General features: G+C 37.2%; 1 protein-coding gene and 3 pseudogenes across 1 annotated transcript; all 4 read left to right on the top strand.

The window, feature by feature from the left end:
• The first annotated feature begins 5,588 nt into the window (after window positions 1-5,588).
• Window positions 5,589-6,254, top strand: LOC133100108 (cytochrome c oxidase subunit 2-like; annotated as a pseudogene).
• Window positions 6,255-6,377: 123 nt separating this feature from the next.
• On the top strand, window positions 6,378-7,969 carry LOC133100107 (ATP synthase subunit a-like). Its single transcript, XM_061204032.1, is given in 1 exon segment — window positions 6,378-7,969. A coding segment is annotated over 1 exon segment (681 nt). The 5' UTR covers window positions 6,378-6,504; the 3' UTR covers window positions 7,186-7,969.
• Window positions 7,970-10,161: 2,192 nt separating this feature from the next.
• On the top strand, window positions 10,162-12,321 carry LOC133099839 (NADH-ubiquinone oxidoreductase chain 5-like; annotated as a pseudogene).
• A 407-nt stretch (window positions 12,322-12,728) lies between these two features.
• Window positions 12,729-13,868, top strand: LOC133100109 (cytochrome b-like; annotated as a pseudogene).
• The last annotated feature ends 13,178 nt before the right edge of the window (window positions 13,869-27,046 follow it).

A 27,046-nucleotide genomic window follows, 5' to 3' on the forward strand; every position in this document is an offset into this window, starting at 1 on the left:
CTTTCATTCCAAAACTTTCACCATGAATCAGACAGAGCAATACAAAACTCACTAGTTTGAAAATAATAGTCAAATCCAACTTTTATCTCTTGCAAACAGAACAAATTAAGGTTACCCAGTCACATGGCTAAAAGCTATTTACTAATATTTGTGAAGAAGACTCTTAAAGTTGGTATTTGCCCTAGACAAGTAATCTTAACGTGGCTGTGAACTGGATTTTGGGTAAGGGATCTTCTATAGCAGTCTGCATTTTAAAAAGTCTCCTCCCACGTTTTTTCTTCTTTTTTTGTTTCTTTTAGTCTCAGGCAATTGTGAGCAGAGCTTTAGTTATCTCCTGGGATGTTTACATACCAAAGATGTTAACATTTACAATTTCAGGAGAAAGGATAAAAGTTTTTATCCAAAGAACTTTGGAGTATATTTCTCTAGTATCAGAAGTTTAGGGTTAATTACTATTTAAAATTTTCCTTTGTATTAGGGATCAGACAGTATGGGACACCTCATCCATTTCAGTGTCAATTGCTACAACATCCCTCCCTTAACACTCCTCACTTTTCCAGGGATTCCCTCCTTAGCATACTAATCAGGTTTCGTCACAAACATTCAGTTCTTAATCCACAGAAGCTTGCACTCTCCTAGATTTGCAAAAACAGCATGCTAAGTTTTCCAATTTATTATTCTGTTCTCCTACCTTGCCTGCTAGCCCCAAAGCTAGCAGAATAGTGAAAGTCTGCACATTCTTTTCTAACCTCAGCTCTTCCGCCAACTTTCTTACTTGAGCTTCAGCCTCTAGCTGGGTATCAGTGGCCAGCAGAACTGCCTACAGTAGAGGCCAGCCCACTGTGGCAGGTATTTGCTTCCCTTCTTTGCAACAGTGATCTATGTACAGTTCCTCAAACAAGCACATTAAAACAGCCATGCTTTTCCAGTGTCTCTGTATTCACAAGGCAGTACACAATCCTTGATATAAGGGTCACCCCTCCCCTTGCCAAATAGATAGAGGTCAATGGCCGACTGGAGATTTCCCCCACAGATGCCTTTTTCCTGAGATCCAGTTCTTTGGTCTCCTGGCTCACTCGCCAATTCTTGGTTCACAAACTTATTCCTGTACACAAAGGGCAAGGGAAGATCAAAAAAAGAGGCAGACCACTGAAGATTGATAGGTGGCAGTTTTAATCAGCAAGGAAACTTACAAGAGTTGTATTGGCTGGCCGCAAGATGACTAGATCGCCGCACCCACCTGCCATCTCTATATAATCTTAAAGTTTATATAGAGATGTTAACTGGGTTTAGTCACGTATACCATCCAGATGGTCTGAACAACACCTTACTCTGAAGGCTATGTCTTTGGAACAGAATGTGGGAATGGTGGGTAGAATATATATTCCAAGGACAGAGAAATGAGTGAGGAGCCTCTGATTGCCCAGATCCAGCTGAAGGGTCAATCAGAAGTTATACCCTCTCAATAACCTCTTCAAAAAGTGTATAGAAAGTAATACAGAAAAGAAAGAAAAGGAACTAATAAAGAAACTGAGTGCTTTAAGTGCCTAAAAGGAACATATTTTCCCTTAACATGGAAGTACAATTGCATTGTGAGGTATTTTTAAAAAGTCTTAAATTAGAAAAACAAAAGTACATTAAACATGAATGCAATAACTATCATAATTCATGTAAAAATATTTTTTAAAATTAAACAACTTAGACTTGGTTTTACACATTTAAAACCCAATACTGAGGCCAAGATATTTTGTGCTTGAAATCCTCAAGTGATTTCTTTATGGAAAAAAATGATTAAGCAAAGCTTTATTAACATTTAACACTACTCTATGTAGTTATTCCTCATAGATGTCTTTCCTAAGTCTTCCACAGTTCACTGGGATTCCTAGCACATTTAGCTATCTCCAAAAGCTTTCAAGAAGAATGTGATATTTTGAATATTTAGGATAAACTGAAAAAATTAAAAAGATTTAGTTTCTGTGTTATATTGCTGAGATATAACCTACTAAGTCTTCACACACATCTATTTAAATCTATTGTGCTATCTAAAAGGTTGATTATGTTTCCTCTAGTTCTGGTGAGATAATCTCTAATTACTTATGATCAGGGATGTCTATAGAGGTAATATATCATGGCCTGAGGTTATTCATCTAGTTTGTGCCTGGTATCTACCCTCTGCTCTCTTAGTTTTCTCTATTCACATCTAATACTAGGTAAGGAAAAGAGCATATTTCTTTATCTATTTATAAAAATTGCTGAAATAAGGAATACAATCAGGGTTGCTTATGGATGTTGACTTCCCCTACCCTTACTAACAATGCTCCAATAATAGTTGTGCAAGAAGTTCTCATAAAATATTTTGGTGTAGAATTTTACTCTTCTTGCCTTTTGGTGACCTCAGTTGGATAATTACAGCATATGGTCCCAGTGAGTATGAATAGTGAGTATGAAATTTAACTGTCTTAAAACATGCCAAAAGCAAGTATAACAAGAACTTTTCCCAATGTTCTCTAATGAACAAAATGATAATTTACCAGATGTTTCAGATTTGCAATAATTAGAACCATAAAATCTTTCCAATAGAATTGAGCAAGAATATAGAAAATCATATTTTATATACTTGAGCTATGATTTCAAATTAATTTATCAGACTCTTCGTTAAAAATGTATAAAATTACATAATGTTGATTTTGATTCTTAACTCTAAAGTATTAAAATTTATAATCCATAACATTCACACTGTTATAGCAATAAGAGCCCTCAGAAGTCAAAAAGGGGATGAGTATATAATTTTAGAAGAGAATAGTTCTTCTTAATAAATTGTGTAATGGTTTAAGAACCACAATCTCAAAAGGTTATGGAAAAGACTATTAGAATGTTAAATGTATCATTAACACATGTTTAGCATTCACTTAATAGATGTACCATTTGCAATAATAATAATAGTAGTAATAATTATACTGAGTTAATTTAATTAACCCATATATTTTATGTATCTTTCAAAATTTAACATATTTAAAAATGAATCTTCTAGGGATTACCAGTGGAGATTATAAGTTAGGAGGAAAAAACAATCTCTTAAATATGTCTGGGTTACTACTGCATTGTTTGTGTTCGTTATGCATCTTAAAATTATATCTATTTCATCCTGAAGTGAAAAATAATTATTATTGAGAATTATTACCAGTTATAGAGATAAATGCCAAAATTAAATTTGTGATAGTATCTAAAATAATATATTTTGCTTTTACTATAAACACTGTGAATATTAAAATAATTGCATTTTATTTAATTATATACAAATTAAAAATGGAAGAGTGATGATAAAATATTAAAACACAAAACCTGGACTTAAAACAGCATATCAGAGCACAATGAAAATATTAAACTATATATTTAAAGTGGATAAAACATGAAAAATTTGAATGACACAGTAAAATGGAAGAAAGAAGTATTTAAAGCAAAATGGATGCCTTGAAAGCTTACACATTTTTAAGGAATGTTCCGTAAATTTGGCACTGATATTTTCCCCTTATTCTTTAGTTATATTCCATTATAATTACAAAATATTATTTTTGTTATTTTTTTTTTATGAAATTTTTTTTTAGAACCCTCAGAATAACGCATTTCCAATTGTTTATTTGGGAAAGCAAGCAAGTGAAAGAAACAAAAAAAGGTTAGACCCAGAGATTTATGCTGGATTAGAAAGGAAATACTTTTCATTTTTCCCAAGACTTTTCTTCCCTTGGTGATGAACCAGTGTCAAATTTGGTAAAAGTGGAAGGATGGGTTAGCAGTGTCTAAAAAGTGGAACTTTCAGGCTTAGTTCATCTTAGAATCCTTTTCAGATTTGTTCATCTTGGTCCAGTGTGGTTCTAATTAAACATCTAGAAAAAAAAACAAGGGAAAGAAAATGCCATTGAATAGTATTTTTAGATCAAAAAAATAAAGAGAAACTTGAGAATAATATTACCATAGGGCCCAATGGAGTCTAATAGAGAAAAAATTACTTAAAATATTATTTTTGTACTTAATTCTAAGAGACAGTTATACTATTTACAGCTATGTACTAGTTAATTGATTTCCAATTATAACATCTGTCTAATAGACTTTAGTTACTTTATGAGAAGAATAGAAAAATTTTAAACCTATTATTTCAAAAAAGTCCACCTAATTCAATTTAGAGCACACCATTTTTCAAAATTCTGTAGATTGCATTTATAAGAATATCTTCAATCTAGTTGCCTAATGTCTTTTATATGCAGATTATCACATTCTTCTAGTGAGTTTTTGATATTTTGGTAAGTAATAAATTAGAATTAAACTTTGGATAAAGTTATAATCTACCTTTATCTCTAATGTAATAAAATTATGCATTAACCCAAAATAAATGCTGCATAAAATAACATTTCCACTTAAAAAAATTTTGAAAATCTTCATTATTTTACCATATGTTTTTTCTCTGATCTGAATAGTTTAAATTTTTTTCTAAAATGTGAATTTTTGTTTTTAAAAGGATTATCAAATTACTACACTTTACCTGACATTCCATCTACATATACATAAAAGTTCAAGCAAAACTTTTTAAGGTAATAACCTAATCATCTTATGAAATTCATATTTACCAATTCATCACTTGCTTTCAGAGTGACTCAGAGAATGCTCACCCAATCTTAGGAACCACTGTCCTAAAACTTGGAATGCTTTTGACTAAGGACCATAAGACTTTCTTATATATATTCATGCACTGATTCACTAATTGATTTATTCAACTAGTAGATATTCATTGAAAGGTTAATATATCCCATGGAATGTGATAGATGTTGAATTTACTATAGTGGACAACACACTCAGGATCACTAACTGAAGAGAGCCAATATTCACAACAGAGATGTTATGGGCTGAATTGTGTTATTCTAAAATTCATATGTTAGATTCCTAACCCACGGTAGGTGGTTTAACAGGCATCGTCCTGGCCAACTCATCATTAGACATTGTCCTACACGATACCTACTACGTAGTTGCCCATTTCCACTATGTACTTTCAATAGGGGCCGTCTTCGCCATTATAGGAGGCTTTGTCCACTGATTCCCGCTATTCTCAGGGTACACGCTTAACTCAACATGAACAAAAATTCACTTTATAATCATATTCGTAGGCGTAAACCTAACATTCTTCCCACAACACTTCTTAGGTCTATCCGGTATACCTCGACGATACTCCGACTATCCAGACGCCTACACAATATGAAATACTATTTCATCAATAGGCTCATTCATCTCATTAACAGCAGTTATACTAATAATTTTCATCATCTGAGAAGCATTCGCATCCAAACGAGAAGTACTAGCAGTAGACCTCACCTCTACTAACCTTGAATGATTAAACGGATGTCCTCCACCATACCACACATTCGAAGAGCCCGCATACATCAACCCAAAATGATCAAGAAAGGAAGGAATCGAACCCTCTCCCATTGGTTTCAAGCCAACATCATAACCACTATGTCTTTCTTTATGGATGAGATATTAGTAAAATCTTATATAACTTTGTCAAAGTTAAGTTACAAGTGAAAGTCCTGTATATCTCTATGGCATATCCTCTCCAACTAGGCTTCCAAGACGCAACATCACCTATTATAGAAGAACTTCTACATTTCCATGATCACACATTAATAATTGTTTTCTTAATTAGCTCCCTAGTTCTCTACATCATTACCCTAATACTCACAACTAAGTTAACACATACCAGCACCATAGATGCCCAAGAAGTAGAAACTATCTGAACTATCCTTCCAGCCATCATCCTAATCTTAATTGCCTTGCCCTCTCTACGAATCCTTTACATAATAGATGAAGTTAATAACCCCTCCCTCACCGTAAAAACAATAGGTCACCAATGATATTGAAGCTACGAGTATACTGACTACGAAGACCTAAACTTCGACTCCTACATAATCCCAACATCAGACCTAAAACCAGGAGAATTACGACTACTAGAAGTAGATAACCGAGTAGTCCTACCCATAGAAATAACAATCTGAATATTAGTCTCCTCAGAAGACGTACTACACTCATGGGCCGTACCTTCCCTAGGCTTAAAAACAGATGCGATCCCAGGACGCCTAAACCAAACAACCTTAATATCAACACGACCTGGCCTATTCTATGGGCAATGTTCAGAAATTTGTGGCTCAAATCACAGTTTTATACCAATTGTCCTGGAATTAGTACCCCTAGAAAATTTTGAAAAATGATCTACATCAATACTATAACATCATTAAGAAGCTAAACTAGCGTTAACCTTTTAAGTTAAAGATTGAGAGCCCAAACTCCCCTTAATGATATGCCACAACTAGATACATCAACATGACTCCTCACTATCCTATCCATACTCTTAACCCTATTCGTATTACTTCAACTAAAAATTTCAAAACACTCCCACTCCCCCAACCCCAAATTAGTACTAACCAAAACACAAAAACAACAAACCCCTTGAGACACCACATGAACGAAAATCTATTTGCCCCTTTCATAACCCCAGTTATAGTAGGTATTCCTATCACCACCCTAATTATTATCCTCCCATCCATTTTATTCCCAACACCAAACCGACTAATCAACAACCGCACAATCTCTATCCAACAATGATTAACCAAACTAACATCAAAACAACTAATAAGTACGCATAGCCCTAAAGGACAAACCTGATCTCTAATACTTATTTCATTATTCCTATTTATTGCCTCCACCAATCTCCTTGGAATATTACCCCACTCATTCACACCCACCACACAACTCTCAATGAATGTAGGAATAGCCATCCCCCTATGGGCTGGCACTGTTTTTACTGGATTTCGCAACAAAACAAAAATATCCTTAGCACACCTACTACCACAAGGCACACCCACCTTTCTTATTCCTATGCTAGTAATTATCGAAACTATTAGCCTATTCATTCAACCAGTAGCATTGGCCGTACGACTAACTGCCAACATTACAGCAGGTCACCTACTAATACATTTAATTGGAGAAGCAACCCTTGCACTAATAAATATCAGCCTATTTACAACCCTTATCACCTTTATTATTCTTACTCTATTAACCATCCTTGAATTCGCTGTCGCCTTAATCCAAGCCTACGTATTCACCCTCCTAGTAAGCCTATACCTCCATGATAACACATAATGACCCACCAGACCCACTCATATCACATAGTAAACCCCAGTCCTTGACCCCTCACTGGAGCTCTATCAGCACTTCTTATAACATCAGGCCTAATTATGTGATTCCATTTCAACTCAATAATCTTGCTAACTTTAGGCTTACTAACAAATATCTTAACAATATACCAATGATGACGAGACATTATCCGAGAAAGCACATTCCAAGGCCATCACACACCAACCGTCCAAAAAGGACTTCGATATGGAATAATCCTATTTATCATCTCAGAAGTCCTATTCTTCACAGGCTTCTTCTGAGCCTTCTACCACTCAAGCCTCGCTCCTACTCCAGAACTAGGTGGATGTTGACCACCAACAGGCATCCACCCCTTAAATCCCCTAGAAGTTCCCCTTCTCAACACCTCTGTGCTGTTGGCTTCCGGCGTATCCATTACCTGAGCTCACCATAGTCTAATAGAAGGAAACCGTAAACACATACTTCAAGCGCTCTTCATCACAATTGCACTAGGTCTCTACTTCACCCTACTACAAGCATCAGAATACTACGAAGCCCCTTTCACAATTTCAGACGGAATCTACGGATCTACATTCTTCGTAGCCACGGGCTTTCATGGATTACACGTAATTATCGGATCTACCTTCCTCATTGTTTGTTTCCTACGTCAAATAAAATTCCACTTTACATCAAACCACCATTTTGGCTTCGAAGCCGCTGCTTGATATTGACATTTTGTAGACGTCGTATGATTATTTCTTTATGTATCTATCTATTGATGAGGCTCCTAGCTCTTTTAGTATTAATAAGTACAACTGACTTCCAATCAGTTAGTTTCGGTATACTCCGAAAAAGAACAATAAACCTCCTATTAACACTATTAACAAACACAACACTGGCCCTACTACTCGTATTTATCGCTTTCTGACTACCCCAACTAAATGCATACGCAGAAAAAACAAGCCCCTATGAATGCGGATTTGATCCTATAGGATCAGCCCGCCTACCTTTTTCCATAAAATTTTTCCTAGTAGCTATCACGTTCCTCCTCTTCGATCTGGAGATCGCCCTTCTACTCCCCCTCCCCTGAGCAATCCAAACAAATAATCTAAATACAATACTCACTATAGCCCTATTCCTAATCTCCCTACTAGCAGCCAGCCTAGCCTACGAATGGACTCAAGAGGGCCTGGAATGAGCCGAATATGGTATTTAGTTTAAAACAAAACAAGTGATTTCGACTCACTAAACTGTGATTAAACTCACAACTACCAAGTGACCCTAATTCATATAAATATCATTATAGCCTTTAGCATGTCCCTCGTGGGCCTACTAATGTATCGATCCCATCTAATGTCCGCACTACTCTGCCTAGAAGGTATAATATTATCACTTTTCGTCCTAGCAGCCCTTACAATCCTAAACTCCCACTTTACCTTGGCCAACATAATACCCATTATCCTCCTAGTATTCGCAGCCTGCGAAGCAGCTATCGGATTAGCTCTATTAGTCACAATCTCCAACACATATGGCACCGACTACGTACAAAATCTCAACCTCCTCCAATGCTAAAATTCATCATCCCCACAATCATACTAATACCCTTGACCTGATTATCAAAAAATAATTTAATCTGAATCAACTCCACAACCTACAGTCTATTAATTAGCTTCACAAGCCTACTCCTCCTTAACCAACTCAATGATAACAGCCTTAATTACTCCTTAATTTTCTTTTCCGACCCCCTTTCCACCCCACTTCTAATATTAACAATATGACTCCTTCCACTAATACTAATAGCAAGCCAATCTCACCTCCTAAAAGAACCACCAGTCCGAAAAAAACTCTACATCACAATACTAATTATACTACAAGTCCTTCTAATCATAACATTCACCGCCACCGAACTAATTCTATTCTACATTATATTCGAAGCTACGCTAATCCCCACCCTTATTATTATTACCCGCTGAGGTAATCAAACGGAACGACTCAATGCAGGACTGTATTTCCTATTTTATACACTAGTTGGATCCCTCCCACTATTAGTAGCACTGATCTATCTACAAAACACAACAGGATCCTTAAATTTTCTACTACTACAACACTGAGCCCAACCACTATCCACCTCCTGATCCAATATCTTCCTATGGTTGGCTTGCATAATAGCCTTCCTAGTAAAAATACCCCTCTACGGACTACACCTTTGACTACCCAAAGCACACGTAGAAGCCCCTATCGCAGGTTCCATGGTCCTTGCAGCCGTATTACTAAAACTTGGAGGCTACGGCATGTTACGAATCACATCCATGCTTAACCCCTTAACAGAACACATAGCCTACCCATTCCTCATGCTCTCCCTATGAGGAATAATTATAACCAGCTCCATCTGTTTACGCCAAACAGACCTAAAATCACTCATCGCATATTCCTCAGTCAGCCACATAGCACTTGTCATCGCAGCCATCCTCATCCAAACCCCCTGAAGTTACATAGGGGCTACCGCCCTAATAGTCGCTCACGGTCTCACATCCTCTATATTATTCTGCCTAGCAAACTCAAACTATGAACGTATCCATAGTCGAACCATAATCTTAGCCCGAGGCCTGCAAATTTTTCTACCACTGATAGCCACCTGATGACTACTAGCAAGCTTAACAAACCTTGCTCTACCCCCATCTATCAACCTAATCGGAGAACTATTCGTGGTCATATCAACCTTCTCATGATCTAACCCCACCATCCTTCTAATAGGAACAAACATTGTAATCACCGCTCTCTACTCCCTATACATACTAATCATAACACAACGCGGCAAGCACACACACCACATTAATAATATTACTCCCTCCTTCACACGAGAACATGCCCTAATGGCCCTACACATCATCCCCCTCCTACTTCTATCACTTAATCCCAAAATCATTCTAGGCCCTCTTTACTGTAAGTGTAGTTTAAGAAAAATATTAGTTTGTGAAACTAATGACAGAAGACCAAAACTTCTTACTTACCGAAAAAGTATTGCAAGAACTGCTAACTCATGCTCCCACACCTAACAGCTGTGGCTTTTTCAAACTTTTACAGGATAGTAGTTATCCATTGGTCTTAGGAACCAAAAAATTGGTGCAACTCCAAATAAAAGTAATAAACCTATTTACCTCCTTCGCCCTACTCACACTGCTAATTCTAACCACCCCAATCGTAATATCCACCACAAACACCCACAAAAACAACAAATACCAATCTTATGTAAAAAACATCGTCTTCTGTGCCTTCATCACCAGCCTAATCCCTGCAATAATATATCTTCATACCAACCAAGAAGCACTCATCTCAAACTGACACTGAGTTACTATCCAAACCCTCAAACTAACACTCAGCTTCAAAATAGACTACTTTTCACTCATATTTATACCAGTATCATTATTCATCACATGATCCATTATAGAATTCTCAATATGATATATGCACTCCGACCCCTACATTAATCAATTCTTTAAATATCTACTCCTTTTCCTCATCACTATATTAATCCTTGTTACGGCTAACAACCTCTTCCAGCTCTTCATCGGTTGAGAAGGAGTAGGGATCATATCCTTCCTACTCATCGGCTGATGATTCGGACGAACAGACGCAAATACAGCCGCCCTCCAAGCAATCCTATACAACCGCATTGGAGACATCGGACTTCTCGCATCAATAGCATGATTCCTCTCTAACATAAACACATGAGACCTACAACAAATCTTTATACTTAACCAAAACTCCCCAAACTTTCCACTCATGGGACTTGTACTAGCCGCAGCTGGAAAATCAGCCCAATTCGGACTCCACCCCTGACTTCCATCAGCAATAGAAGGCCCCACCCCAGTTTCAGCCCTGCTCCACTCAAGCACAATAGTTGTAGCAGGAATCTTCCTACTTGTCCGTTTCTATCCTCTAATAGAAAATAATAAATTTATCCAAACAACAACCCTCTGCTTAGGCGCTATCACAACCTTATTCACAGCCATCTGTGCCCTCACCCAAAATGACATCAAAAAAATCATTGCTTTCTCCACCTCCAGCCAACTGGGCCTGATAATAGTAACAATCGGCCTCAACCAACCATACCTGGCATTTCTACACATTTGCACACACGCTTTCTTCAAGGCTATATTATTCTTATGTTCTGGCTCCATCATCCACAACCTGAACAATGAACAAGACATTCGAAAGATAGGAGGACTATTCAAGGCCCTTCCATTCACCACAACTGCCCTCATCATCGGATGCCTTGCATTAACAGGAATACCATTCCTCACTGGATTCTACTCTAAAGACCCCATCATTGAAACTGCCACTTCGTCGTATACCAACGCCTGAGCCCTACTACTAACCTTAACCGCCACCTCCCTCACAGCTATCTATAGCACTCGCATTATCTTCTTCACGCTATTAGGACAACCCCGCTTCCCTCCCTCCACAATCATCAATGAAAATAATCCCCTATTAATCAACCCCATCAAACGCCTACTAATCGGAAGCATTTTCGCTGGCTTCATCCTATCCAACAGCATTCCTCCAATAAACACCCCCTTGATAACCATGCCCCTACACCTAAAACTGACCGCCCTTGCAATAACAACCCTAGGCTTCATCCTCGCATTCGAAATCAACACCCACACACAAAACCTAAAACACACATACCCATCAAACTTCTCCAAATTCTCCACCTTACTAGGATATTTTCCCACAATCATACATCGTCTGCCCCCTCACCTTGACTTACTAATAAGCCAAAAACTAGCAACTTCCCTACTAGACCTAACCTGATTAGAGACCATTCTACCAAAAACCACAGCCCTTATCCAACTAAAAGCTTCCACACTAACCTCAAACCAACAAGGCCTTATCAAGCTTTACTTCCTATCTTTCCTCATCACCATCATCCTCAGCATAATCTTATTTAATTACCCCGGGTAATCTCTATAATAATTACAACACTAATAAATAAGGACCAACCTGTAACAACCACTAATCAAGTTCCATAACTGTACAACGCCGCAATCCCTGTGACTTCCTCACTAAAAACCCCAGAACCCCCTACATCACAAACAACCCAATCCCCCAGCCCACCAAACTCAAATACAATCTTCACCTCCCCACCCTTTAAAACGTAAACCACAACTAAAAGCTCTACTACTAACCCTAAAATAAATGCTCCCAGTACAACCTTGTTAGAAACCCAAACCTCGGGATACTGTTCAGTAGCCATAGCTGTCGTATAACCAAATACAACTAATATTCCCCCCAAATAAACCAAGAATACCATTAAACCTAAAAACGAACCACCAAAATTTAAGACAACTCCACACCCAGCACCACCACCCACAATCAACCCTAAACCCCCATAAATAGGCGAGGGCTTTGAAGAAACCCCTACAAAACTAATTACAAAAAGAATACTTAAAATAAAAACAATGTATATTATCATTATTCTTACATGGACTCCAACCATGACTAATGACATGAAAAATCATCGTTGTTATTCAACTACAAGAACACTAATGACCAACATCCGAAAAACACACCCACTAATAAAAATTATTAATGACGCCTTCATCGATCTCCCCACTCCATCAAATATTTCTTCATGATGAAACTTCGGCTCCCTACTTGGCCTTTGTCTAATTATACAAATCCTAACAGGCCTGTTCCTAGCAATACACTACACACCAGACACAACAACCGCCTTCTCATCAATCACACACATCTGTCGAGACGTAAACTACGGTTGAATTATCCGATATCTACATGCAAACGGAGCCTCCATATTCTTCATTTGCCTCTACGCCCACATAGGACGCGGCCTATACTACGGCTCCTACGCCTTTCAAGAAACATGAAACATTGGAGTGATCCTACTATTCACAGTCATAGCCACTGCGTTCGTGGGCTATGTCCTACCCTGAGGACAAATATCATTCTGAGGTGCAACCGTCATCACCAATCTCCTATCAGCAATCCCATACATCGGTAATACCTTAGTCGAATGAATCTGAGGTGGTTTCTCCGTAGACAAAGCAACACTAACACGCTTCTTTGCCTTCCACTTCATCCTTCCCTTCATCATCCTAGCATTAGCAATCGTCCACCTTCTATTTCTCCACGAAACAGGATCCAACAATCCTACAGGCATCCCATCTAACATAGATAAAATTCCATTCCACCCCTACTACACAATCAAAGACATCCTAGGCGCCTTACTACTAATCCTAGCCCTACTAATACTAACCCTATTTACACCTGACCTGCTTGGAGACCCCGATAACTACACCCCAGCAAACCCCCTCAGCACCCCAGCACATATTAAACCAGAATGATATTTCCTATTCGCATACGCAATCCTACGATCAATTCCTAACAAATTAGGCGGAGTCCTAGCCCTATTACTCTCAATCCTAATCCTAGCCTTCATCCCAATACTCCATACATCCAAACAACGAAGCATAATATTCCGACCCTTCAGCCAATTCCTATTCTGAGTATTAGTTGCGGATCTACTAACCTTAACATGAATCGGCGGCCAACCCGTGGAACACCCCTATGTAATCGTAGGCCAACTCGCATCCATCCTTTACTTTCTCCTAATTCTAGTTTTAATACCAACGGCTAGTCTTATCGAAAATAAACTCATAAAATGAAGAGTCTTTGTAGTATAATTAAATACCCCGGCCTTGTAAACCGAAAAAGGAGACGAACCACATCTCCCTAAGACTCAAGGAAGAAGTACTATACTCCACCATCAGCACCCAAAGCTGAAATTCTACTTAAACTATTCCCTGAAAAAGTATATTGTAGAGCATCACAAAACCACAGTATTATGTCAGTATTAAAAATAAATTATCCTACTACATATTACTATGTAACTCGTGCATGTATGTACTACCACATAACCAATACTGGCCCTGATTCATAAATTGTACTTATACATGCTATGTATAATCGTGCATTCAATTATTTTCACTACGGGAAGTTAAAGCTCGTATTAAATTTTATTTATTTTACATATGTACATAATAATCATTGATCGTGCATAGTACATGTCCTTAAATCAATTCAAGTCAACTGAATCCTATGGCCGCTCCATTAGATCACGAGCTTGGTCAGCATGCCGCGTGAAACCAGCAACCCACTTGGCAGGGATCCCTCTTCTCGCACCGGGCCCATCAATTGTGGGGGTAGCTACTTAATGGTCTTTACAAGACATCTGGTTCTTACTTCAGGGCCATGTCTACTTAAAATCGCCCATTCGTTCCCCTTAAATGAGACATCTCGATGGGTTAATTACTAATCAGCCCATGCCCACACATAACTGAGGTTTCATACATTTGGTATTTTTTATTTTTTGGGGGGGGCCTGCATAGACTCAGCTACGGCCCGTGGGACGGGCCCTGTCGCGATCAAGCAAATTGTAGCTGGACCTGGATGTATTTGTTATTTGACTAGCACAACCAACATGTGCAATTAAATTAATGGTTACAGGACATAGTACTCCACTATTCCCCCCGGGCTCAAAAAACTGTATCTCTTAGGGGATCAAACCCCCCTCCTTCCATACAATACTAACGATCTGCTTAGATATTCACCACCCCCCTAGACAGGTTCCCCCCTAGATCCACGAGCCATTTTATTCATAAATCAATACTAAATCCGACACAAACCCAATAATGAAAATACATGAACGTTATTCCTATTCAATAAGTTAATGTAGCTTAAATATTTGTAAAGCAAGACACTGAAAATGTCTAGATGGACTTAACTAACCCCATTGACATTAAAGGTTTGGTCCCAGCCTTTCTATTAGTTCTAAACAGACTTACACATGCAAGCATCTACACCCCGGTGAGAACACCCTCTAAATCATCAAAGATCAAAAGGAGTGGGTATCAAGCACACTAGCAATAGCAGCTTACGACGCCTCGCTTAGCCACACCCCCACGGGACACAGCAGTGATAAAAATTAAGCCATGAACGAAAGTTTGACTAAGTCATGTTTACAAGGGTTGGTAAACTTCGTGCCAGCCACCGCGGTCATACGATTAACCCAAATTAATAGAAATACGGCGTAAAGAGTGTTAAGGAGTTACATAAAATAAAGTCAAGCCTTAATTAAGCTGTAAAAAGCCCTAATTAAAACTAAGCCAGACTACGAAAGTGACTTTAATATAATCTGATTACACGACAGCTAAGATCCAAACTGGGATTAGATACCCCACTATGCTTAGCCATAAACTCTAATAGTCACGAAACAAGACTACTCGCCAGAGTACTACTAGCAACAGCCTAAAACTCAAAGGACTTGGCGGTGCTTCATACCCCCCTAGAGGAGCCTGTTCTATAAACGATAAACCCCGATCAACCTCACCAACCCTTGCTACTACAGTCTATATACCGCCATCTTCAGCAAACCCTAAAGGGAACGAAAGTAAGCATAACCATCCCACATAAAAACGTTAGGTCAAGGTGTAACCTATGGGTTGGGAAGAAATGGGCTACATTTTCTATATTAAGAACATTCCTTATACTCACACGAAAGTTTTTATGAAACTTAAAAACCAAAGGAGGATTTAGCAGTAAATCAAGAGCAGAGTGCTTGATTGAATAAGGCCATGGAGCACGCACACACCGCCCGTCACCCTCCTCAAGTACCCCAGCAAAGCCCCAGTTCGTTAACCCACGCTAAGCAATCATACGAGAGGAGACAAGTCGTAACAAGGTAAGCATACCGGAAGGTGTGCTTGGACAAACCAAGATATAGCTTAAACAAAGCATCTAGTTTACACCTAGAAGATTTCACACTCTGTGTATATCTTGAACCAGTTCTAGCCCACACCCCCCCCCTTCTACTACTACAAACCAATCAAATAAAACATTCACCATACACTTTAAAGTATAGGAGATAGAAATTTAATTACCAGTGGCGCTATAGAGATAGTACCGTAAGGGAAAGATGAAAGAAAACCTAAAAGTAATAAAAAGCAAAGCTTACCCCTTGTACCTTTTGCATAATGACTTAACTAGTAATAACTTAGCAAAGAGACCTTAAGTTAAATTACCCGAAACCAGACGAGCTACTTACGAGCAGTATTTAGAACGAACTCATCTATGTGGCAAAATAGTGAGAAGACTTATAAGTAGAGGTGAAAAGCCTAACGAGCCTGGTGATAGCTGGTTGTCCATGAAAAGAATCTCAGTTCAACGTTAAATAATACTAATAAGCCATGCCAAGCCTCAACGTATATTTAATTGTTAGTCTAAAAAGGTACAGCTTTTTAGAAATGGGTACAACCTTGACTAGAGAGTAAAACAAACATACACCATAGTTGGCTTAAAAGCAGCCATCAATTAAGAAAGCGTTCAAGCTCAACAACAAAACAATGTTTTAATCCCAACATTAAACAAATCAACTCCTAGCCTAATTACTGGACTAATCTATACAAATATAGAAGCAATACTGTTAACATGAGTAACAAGAAATTTTTCTCCTTGCACAAGCTTACATCAGTAACTGATAATACACTGATAATTAACAGCAAATAAATAAAACCCAACACTAAACCATTTATTTAAGCACTGTTAACCCAACACAGGCGTGCACTAAGGAAAGATTAAAAAAAGTAAAAGGAACTCGGCAAACACAAACCCCGCCTGTTTACCAAAAACATCACCTCTAGCATAACCAGTATTAGAGGCACTGCCTGCCCGGTGACAACAGTTAAACGGCCGCGGTATCCTGACCGTGCAAAGGTAGCATAATCACTTGTTCTCTAATTAAGGACTTGTATGAATGGCCACACGAGGGTTTTACTGTCTCTTACTTTTAATCAGTGAAATTGACCTCCCCGTGAAGAGGCGGGGATAATAAAATAAGACGAGAAGACCCTATGGAGCTTCAATTAATCAACCCAAAAATCACAACCTTAAACCACCAAGGGATAACAAAATTTTATATGGGCTGACAATTTCGGTTGGGGTGACCTCGGAGCACAAAAAACCCTCCGAGTGATTAAAGCCTAGGCCCACTAGCCAAAGCATAATATCACTTATTGATCCAATCTTTTGATCAACGGAACAAGTTACCCTAGGGATAACAGCGCAATCCTATTCTAGAGTCCATATCGACAATAGGGTTTACGACCTCGATGTTGGATCAGGACATCCTAATGGTGCAGCCGCTATTAAGGGTTCGTTTGTTCAACGATTAAAGTCCTACGTGATCTGAGTTCAGACCGGAGCAATCCAGGTCGGTTTCTATCTATTACGCATTTCTCCCAGTACGAAAGGACAAGAGAAATAAGGCCAACTTCAAACAAGCGCCTTCAAATAATTAATGATCCAGTCTTAACTTAATAATTAAGCGTAAACAAACCTGCCCAAGACCAGGGCCTTGTTGAGGTGGCAGAGTTCGGTAATTGCATAAAACTTAAACTTTTACACCCAGAGGTTCAAATCCTCTCCCCAACAAAATGTTTATAATTAACATCCTAACACTTATCCTCCCCATCCTCCTAGCCGTAGCATTCCTAACACTAGTAGAACGCAAAATCCTAGGCTACATGCAATTCCGAAAAGGACCAAACATCGTAGGCCCACATGGCCTGCTCCAACCATTCGCTGATGCAATCAAACTATTCACCAAAGAACCCCTACGACCAGCCACATCCTCCACTACCATGTTCATTATTGCACCCGTACTAGCCCTGACCCAGGACCTCAGAATGTGACTGTATACAGAGATTAGGTCTTTAAAGAGGTAATTAAGTTAAAATGAGGTCATTAGGATGAGTCTTAATTCAATATGACTGGTATCCTAGTAAGAAGAGGAAATCTGAACACAGAGAGGTACAGAGAGAAGACCACGTAAAGGCGGAGGATGAGGGCAGCCATCTACAAACCAAAGAGAGAAGCCTCAAAAGAAATCAAACCTGCCAATGCATTGCTCTCAGACTTCTAATATTTAGAACTGTAAGAAAATTAATTACTGCTTTGTAAGCCACCAGATCCATGGTACTTTGTTATGACAGTCTGAGCAATCTACTACAAAGAGTAACAGATAATATGTAGGAGATAACCTTGGAATGTCATACTTGTTATGATATGTAAAACACAAGATACCATAAATTAACCAAAAAGTGATACTTAACTAGGACTCAGAGCCAGCTTCATGAAAATGTAATCTGTACAGTCAAACAAAGCCCTGCGTTTAGTTTAATACTTCGCTGTTCTTGACCTGAAATAGACTGCTAGATATTTCTCTAGCAAAGATGGGTTTATTTGGGATCAGCAGAGAACTGCAATTCAGGGCCTGCAACCATAATGAGCAATGTTCAAGTCCCCACATGGCAAGGGAAGGAGAACACTTCTATAGAAAGGAAAAGGAAACTGATAAGGCTATAATAAACAAAGACTCCATAGCTTTGTATTGACTGAGTCCTTGCTAGGAAAGAAGAGGAGTCTTTATTCTTCCTGTTGGGCTCTGTTATAATCTCAGGGAGTGAGAGCTCCCCATTCTGGTCTCCCAACTTTACTCAAATAAGGTTTGTGTTTATTAATTATTTTACACTGTCATTGTCTTCAAGTTTTAATGATTTTTGACCGAAAGTCACCATGTTTTCATTTTGCACTACATAATTTGGGCTACACAAATTATGTTGCTAAGCCAGTCTAGATTTATAGGTTTATAAGAGACTTCTTGTAGGAAGTTAGAGGATAAGTAGGATTGAATAAATGTGCTCAGCACATTTGTTACACATGAGTCCTTGACAAAACTGAAATAAGTACGAATTGTGCATGTTTGTGTATGTGTGTGTATGTGTTGGAGGGAGAAGGGAAGAAAGCATTAAATTGATTATTACATGTACAGTAATTTAAATGCAGTTAATAACAGTCCTAAGTGTAGTGTCAACAAAACTGGTTTTCAGAATCATGTTTTCCTCTAAATCTAAGATCAGATGTATAGAACTAAAACTAGGGTGTAATTAACTATTGTCCAGCAATTTTCGGTGATGTAAAGTTTATTAGGCTATTGTTAACAAGAATTAAATGACCTAACACATTAACACATGTAAGGTAGAGTGCATATAATAGTCTCAATAATCCTTATTTACCCTCCCTTTTATTTAGTGATTTTCATAAATTTGTAATTTTTATTGTACTCTCCAATTCTAGCTTCTTACTAGAAAGAAATATTTTTAGAGCATGAAGAATACTAAAAGAATCCCTTACCTACTTTCTCAGTTTTTAGGGTTGGTCAATCCCGATTTCCTACATCTCAGTAATAGGACTTTTAGAAAGAGACAATTGAGAAAAGGGATGTAAAACAAGTATAAAAGAAATAATACACTTTCCTAAAATGTGATTCTTTAGATTGCAAGAATATACTAATGTTCACATCAAAATTCTGGAATATCTTTTTGAAATTTTAGAATAAAATTAATGAAAGATATTGAAATATGACAGAAAAAGAGAGATGGAGAATAATTTTACCATAAAGGCATGAAAGCAGAGATCTGAATGGTGGGTATCAAAAGAGGTAGGAGGTGTATGCATTATTATTCCCAAAATATATTTCTGGAAGCAGAAGTCTCAGACCTCTGTTGCCATGGGTCTACAATATAAAATTGTGTTATACATTCCTGCATTCTAGATTATTCCCCTTCTTTGTGATTTTATAACACTTATCACACTATATTAAAATTGATGCTAACTTGCTTCAGTTTATTGCTAGATTGAGAACTTCTTAAGGGTAAGAGTCATATCTTTCATTTCTCTTTCCTAAGTACTTAGTTCAGTGTCTGGCAAATAATAACTGAGAAATATAAATAAATTGAATGAGTGAAAACCTAAGGGGCATCATCATGGTTCTATGGCATTATAATTCAAAGATAGCAATCCTTTTGCTAACAAAGAACATGACAGATGATTTACAGAACCATATATATTTTTTAAATTAATTTTTTATTGGAGTATAGTTGATTTACAGTGTTGTGTTAGTTTCTGCTGTACAGCAAAGTGAGTTAGTTATACATACATATATATTCACTCTTTTTTGGAGTCTGATAAGAACCTACTGTATAGCACAGGGAACTCTGCTCAATACTCTGTAATGACCTATATGGGAATGGAATCTAAAAAACAGAACCATATATATATATATTTTTTAAAATAAATTTATTTATTTATTTATTTATTTTTGGCTGTGTTGGGTCTTCGTTTCTGTGCGAGGGCTTTCTTCAGTTGAGTGGGGGCCACTGAAGAGTGGGGGCCACTCTTCATCGCGGTGCGAGGGCCTCTCACTGTCGCAGCTTCTCCCGTTGTGGAGCACAGGCTCCAGACGCGCAGGCTCAGTAGTTGTGGCTCACGGGCTTAGTTACTCCGCGGCATGTGGGATCTTCCCAGACCGGGGCTCGAACCTGTGTCCCCTGCATTGGCAGGCAGATTCTTAACCATTGCGCCACCAGGGAAGCCCCAGGACCATATAGTTTTAAAGAAAAAATCATATTCAAAATAAAAATAAACATTTCAAACAAAAAGTGATTTTCAAGTGCATATTTTAGAAGACACTCAATAACTACTAGATAAGTATCATTTGAATCATGTCAGAAAGGGGAGAAGTTTAAAAAATCACAATTAACCAGATATGCTTTGAACAAAATGATTCTTCATACAAACCATATAATTAGTATCTGTGTATATTAAGTAGGTACATGAATGCTTCATGCTGTTTACTAAATTGCTTTGTTTGTCAAATTAATATATTGTTCTTTTCTAAAATAAATTTATAAAACTTGGTTTAGGAAAATATGTAAAATAACTTCAAAGATGTGTTACTTAGAGAAAAAAATATGAGACTAATTGACAAAACTAAATTCAAATGAATTTCAAAACCTAACTGAAATGAATAATTACCTTGGAAAACAGAGTTCATAAAATTTGATTACAGTAGAGATGTAAGCGTTTTAGAAATAGAGATTAGAATGCGCACACACAGATTATTATAGAGATAATGAGATAATGCAAGACAATTTCCAATTCCTGAAAGATACAGGTCTCTAGACTGAAATGACTCACTCTGTGCCCCACACAATAGATTTAATAAAGTCCATGCTAAGTTGCCACTGAAGGTGATGCAATTTCTGGTGAAGATATGCAGATAGATATAGCATCAATTTATAAATACATATCATGGTATGATCATACATTGAATAAAAGAGGGAAGAATATTTTGCCATGAAAAACAGATTAAGCAAAATTAAGGATCTATGGATTTTTAAGTCTATATCAGGACAATGTAGCGGGTGGCAGGGAGAAAAATCTGTATTCCTATTGAAATGCTAAATTTGAATTGAGAGGTGTAACAAAGAAAGCATTATATGGATTATTTCAATTAGGAGGAAGAGTAGGTACCAGTGGAGTTTTGAGGGGGCTCAGACTGATTCAGGAGAGCTTACTGTTCACTGACATCAGCTTGGAACATGGCCATAATGGGAGTACTTTCAAGATAGAAATTGGCCAAAGCGAGACTCTTTTTTACTTAGTTACTTATTTTTTCCAGAGAACATTTTCCAGCCCACCACTGATTAACAAATTGTCATGGGTTCACAAATACACAAGCATTTCTTCAAGAGCAATGGTGAAGTATATTGTACTTGGTTAAGACTGAAAACTATGTTTTCCAGAGTCCTCTTTCCTGAATGGTTCTAGAGTTAGTTGACCCAAAGAGGAACTTGCACAAGTTTTGGAAGGCAGATGCGAAGCACACAGACTTAACTTTTGAAGGCCCCTATGTTTTCCCTATTCTTCACCACTTCAGATCCAGCTGACTATAGGCTATGCTGACAGGAATGGTCTCAGATCCACATGGATGTTAACTACAAAGGGACAAGAGCTTACTATACACAGTTCCATTTTGGCACTGGATGTGCTTGTCCTCTTTGATATTTCTATGCTTTTCACCTTGTCCCCTTGCACTATTGCTTCAGATGAATGGGCTAATGGCTCTTTTTCTGATCCTCCAACTCTCTTATCCAGAATCTTACCTCTCCAGCTCTGCCCACATTTGAGTAAGGTCTCTTACCTATAGTAAATATTGTCAATCATAATAGCCTAGTAGCTATGCTTCCCAGACTGAACTGTGAGTGATACCGAGAGGGAGTCATTTCTCAAAACACTGTCAAGAAACAAGGATGTTAAATCACTTTCAGCTCCTAAAATGTATGGGATTTGAAAAGAACAACTTTGCAGCAGTGATTGCTGTAAATAGGCATAGAAAGACTGATTAATTGTGGTAGTCATGAAAAAGAGTACACTGTTTCTTTCAAGTGGTGTAGTCCCAATGTTCTAATTAGCAATAAGGGAGCTTGCTAGAGGCCCCAGCTATTCTGGGTCAGTTGTGATATGGTAGCCATCAGGACATATGCTCCTTCAGGATACATGAGGTAGTATGAAGGTCAATGAACAGCGTTGCTCACTCAGGCTGTACTTGCGTGAATCACATTGGTTTGAAATATCTGTCATTGGTGTGGAATGAAGGAATAGCAGCATATGTGTCATATATTAAATAATACAATGTGTTGTACATTATCTGGACTTGATGTAGGCCTCAACAGTACTTAAACTTGCCTAATCATAAGAATCACTGGGGAAAATCATTAAACTATCTATCTTGAATCTACTTTAATCCTACTGAATCAGAATCTCCAAAGAATGAGACTAGAAATCTATATATCAGGTAAGTTTTAAAAGCAATTAACAATAAAAAGTTTTAAACATTTTGGAGCATGGATGATGAAGGATTTTGTATATGTGAAAGATAAGTGTGATAATAATGAGAGGCATATATTAGCCATGTAAGAAACTAGAGACAGAGAGAGAGGCTGTTTCTGCATTATTTAAGAAAATATTTAATGATTATTTGAAATAGAGGGATAATAGTTATGGAGATGGATCAGAACAAATAGAAGATAAATAAATAGAATCATCAAGATATAATGATAGGGGCTTCCCTGGTGGCGCAGTGGTTGAGAATCTGCTTGCCAATGCAGGGGACACGGGTTCGAGCCCTGGTTTGGGAAGATCCCACATGCCGTGAAGCAACTAGGCCCGTGAGCCACAACTACTGAGCCTGCGCATCTGGAGCCTGTGCTCCGCAACAAGAGAGGCCGCGATAGTGAGAGGCCTGCGCACCGCGATGAAGAGTGGCCCCCACTTGCCGCAACTAGAGAAAGTCCTCGCACAGAAACGAAGACCCAACACAGCCAAAAATGAATAAATAAATAAATAAAACTAAAAAAAAAAAAAGGAATGGCTTTACTTAAAAAAAAAAAAAAGATATAATGATAAAGTTTAAATCACAACATTTGCAAAGGGATCTTTATAGAGAGAAATAATTATTTTCTGAGGAGTTTCTTGAGAAAGGTATAGTTAGGTATAAAATCTGGACTTTTCTGAATGCCTTTTGATGTTCTTAAGTGATAATTGGTAAAGTTTGATTACTTGTGAACTCGGATTAGCCTATTTCTTATCTGCAAATATCTAGACACTTGGGTGATGAAAAAAACAACTTTCAGGGAGAAATTCCATTTGTAAATTCATGGTGACCACATCAATTCACTGTATTGTATTGTCTTTTACTTCCATTAAACAACCACAAAATGAGTATGTGTAAGGTATTACACTAAGGATTAGAGATCCATTAAGTAAACAACAATCTTTGGTCTCAAGGAAAGTATGAACTACTTGTTATAGAAACACTTAGTTGATCACTTTTTTTTTTTTTTTTTTTGCAAAGATAAGATAAAGCCCAATTATAGGGGCCTTGAAATCAGGCTCAGGAGTTTGTACCTAATTCGGTAGACAATGGGGAACATTAAATGGAAATGAGCAAGGCAGAAATATGAATGAAATTGGAATATCTTCGTATAATTTGGAAGATTGATATGGTAACCATGTATGAAACAAAACTGAGTAGGGAAGGAATATGAGCTGCAGCTATGAGGTAGAAAAATACTGTGATAGAATAGATGTTAATCAAAAGACCCAAATAAGGAGCTAACGATGTGTGAAAGTTTCAGCCTATCAATAACCAATATTATAGTTGGACTGGCCCTTCAGTTGCTTATTATGATTGTAAAATATCCTTCAGCAATAGCCATCAGGAAACTTTGAAAAAATAAAGGTTTATTACTTACAGGGTCTGAAAATTACATAGCACACCAGGGGCCACAAGGTGAGGTTGAGAGTAGAGAGAGAAAGAGAGCACGTAGGCCTACGGTACTTTTATTGAGGTTGATGGTGGGTGCCTGGGTTTCAGAAACTCACTCTTTATTGGTGAATTTAAGCATAAGAGAAGGAATTTAAAGTGAGGGAAGAGAAAGAAATACAAGTGGCCCCAAATGGTCAGGTATCAAAATCAGCCAGGATTCCTAAAACAAAGGAACATCAGTGAGGGGAGGAGGCCTGGCCCTTTATCTAGTGTGTGGCTGGCAATGTGTTTATTTGAGATAGACCTCTTTGAAGTGGAGGTTTCTTTGAAGTGGATGTCTCAGTAATCAAAGCTTAAGCCAGGCACTTATATTAAAAAAACAAAAGCCAACTGTCAGGGCTTACACTACAAATGAGAAGAGAACAGAAGTACAGATTTAAAAGTTATTTCAGTTATAAATTATTCAAGACTGTCAAATGGTTAGATATAGTATGCAAGTTGGAAGGAAGAGTCAAAAATGTAAATGAACAGAAATGCAAAAGCTAACAGAAATGAGGCAAGTGGTTTCATTGTGTCCTTATAATCGCAAACAGATTAACTGAAGCCGGTGAAGTGAAGCTTCAAAAACCTTGAAAAAACCTCCTTTTGAAGTATTTGAAGGACCTAGAAATATGTCCCCATAGTCATATTTTTTGTAAAATTTACAAAAATAAGATATTTTAATCACAGTCAGTTAAGGCTGCTACCTCTTTTCACTCCAACTTCCATTTTATTCCAAATCTTACTGCCCTTTTTGTTGGGTGCCTTGGAATGGCTGCAGGCATTTCTATGACCTAGCTAAGTAGAATTCACTTGCTGATACATTTAGTTTAAATTTTGTAGAATATATTCATTTGCTTCACAGTCAGCTTCCTGTATAATTAAGTTATTCCTAGTCATCCTGGTATTAAAATGGTTTCCAGGAAATCAAGTACCTCTCACTCTGCAGATTCAGTCGGCATCAAAATGGGAGATGCAAAGCCAGATGTGTTGCTCTAACATGTGTTGGGAGGAAAAATTTCCTCTACCCTTCTAGGTTCTTCTGGCTAGTCTAATAATTACATTGACATCAGACAGATAGAAGGAAAATAAAACAAATTTTATATGTTTATATTGAGGTCTCAGTTATGTGGGACCTAAAGAAATGACCAAAGCAGGCAGTTTTTATACTTTTTAAACAAATAAATAATAAACTAGTGAAGAATTGACAAGACAAAGGAGTTTGGGCTTCAGGTAGTAAATTAGTGAAGAAGTAACAAGCCTTGTCTCTATACCCCTTAGTGCAGAGAGGGTACCTTTCACATGGGAGATTTATTTCCTGTTTTCAGGGAGAGAAAGAGGAGGGTCAGAGTGTCTTTCTTGTATCAGCTATTGTTCCAGTAACTGTAATTCAACATAATCAATATGCCATGTTGGTGTATTTTGGGGTGGCCTGCCCTGAGCCTCAACGCATGGTCTGAAGTTTGTGGGTGGTAGAGGAGAAACAGGTTTTGCCGTGCATGGAGCTGGAAGTTAGTCTGTGGAAATTCTTCCTATCATTAGACATATAAAGTTGTAAAACTTGATCATATAGCATATGCAATTATAAGAGTTACAATATATATTTTTTCCTTTTCTTAATGCACATTCAGGATCTATTAAGTTTGATAAGTGATTTTTACTGCAATTGACAAGATGTTTTGGGCCACTTGAATAAAACAAGTCAGAAATTTTTACTCCTGATTTGACATATGAAGAAAACTTAAGACATTTTTATTAGATAATTAGATAATGTATAAGTTATTAGAGAAAATTCAGATAAAATTATAGATTTTGAAAAACAGAATAAATAAAACATCAGTAGAAATATTTTGACATGTACACATATTTTAAACAAAATAACAGATAATACCAATTTAGTAACTCATTAAGAGGAAGAGATAAAATTTGAATGGATGAATAAACTCTTGTATTATTTGATAATCAAATTAATTAAGAGGATTGAATCATACTGACACTTTGGAAATATTTTATATTTTCCTTAAATGAAACAAAATACTGGCATTAATGTAGGTAAGATAAAACTCAAATGTGTCAATACAATGAGTATATTGACAATAAACTGGTTAATTAATATCAATTCAAAAATACTTAAGGTAAGCAAATACAATGGAAACTTGAAATGCTTTAAGTTTTATAGCTTGTATACAAAGCACACTTTACAGTATTTTCCCAATTTAACATTCCTAAAAATGTAACTGAGGCTACTAATAAGTTGTGAAGATGAAAGGAAAATTTCTAAGTAGTAATAAGTATTAAAATTTCTAAGTAGTATAAGTAGTAAAAAACAATTTAATAAACCATACTAGAGGCAAGAATGATCTTCCTTTTCTTCATAAAGAAGATCGTGTCACCATATTTTGTCAAAGAGTATACTGACAAAAGTATAAAGAAATATGTGTTTTTGGAGTTGTCAGATGATTAGTTAATTCAAATATTTTTTTCAGATTTTTGATTTTGATATTATGCTTTAAAATTTTGTAATTGATATAATACATTCTCAATGTAAACAAATTTTCACTATAAATAACTATTCATAAA

This window comes from Eubalaena glacialis, chromosome 10 (genome assembly GCF_028564815.1).
Source record: "Eubalaena glacialis isolate mEubGla1 chromosome 10, mEubGla1.1.hap2.+ XY, whole genome shotgun sequence".
In the NCBI taxonomy this organism is placed as follows: Eukaryota; Metazoa; Chordata; class Mammalia; order Artiodactyla; family Balaenidae; genus Eubalaena; species Eubalaena glacialis.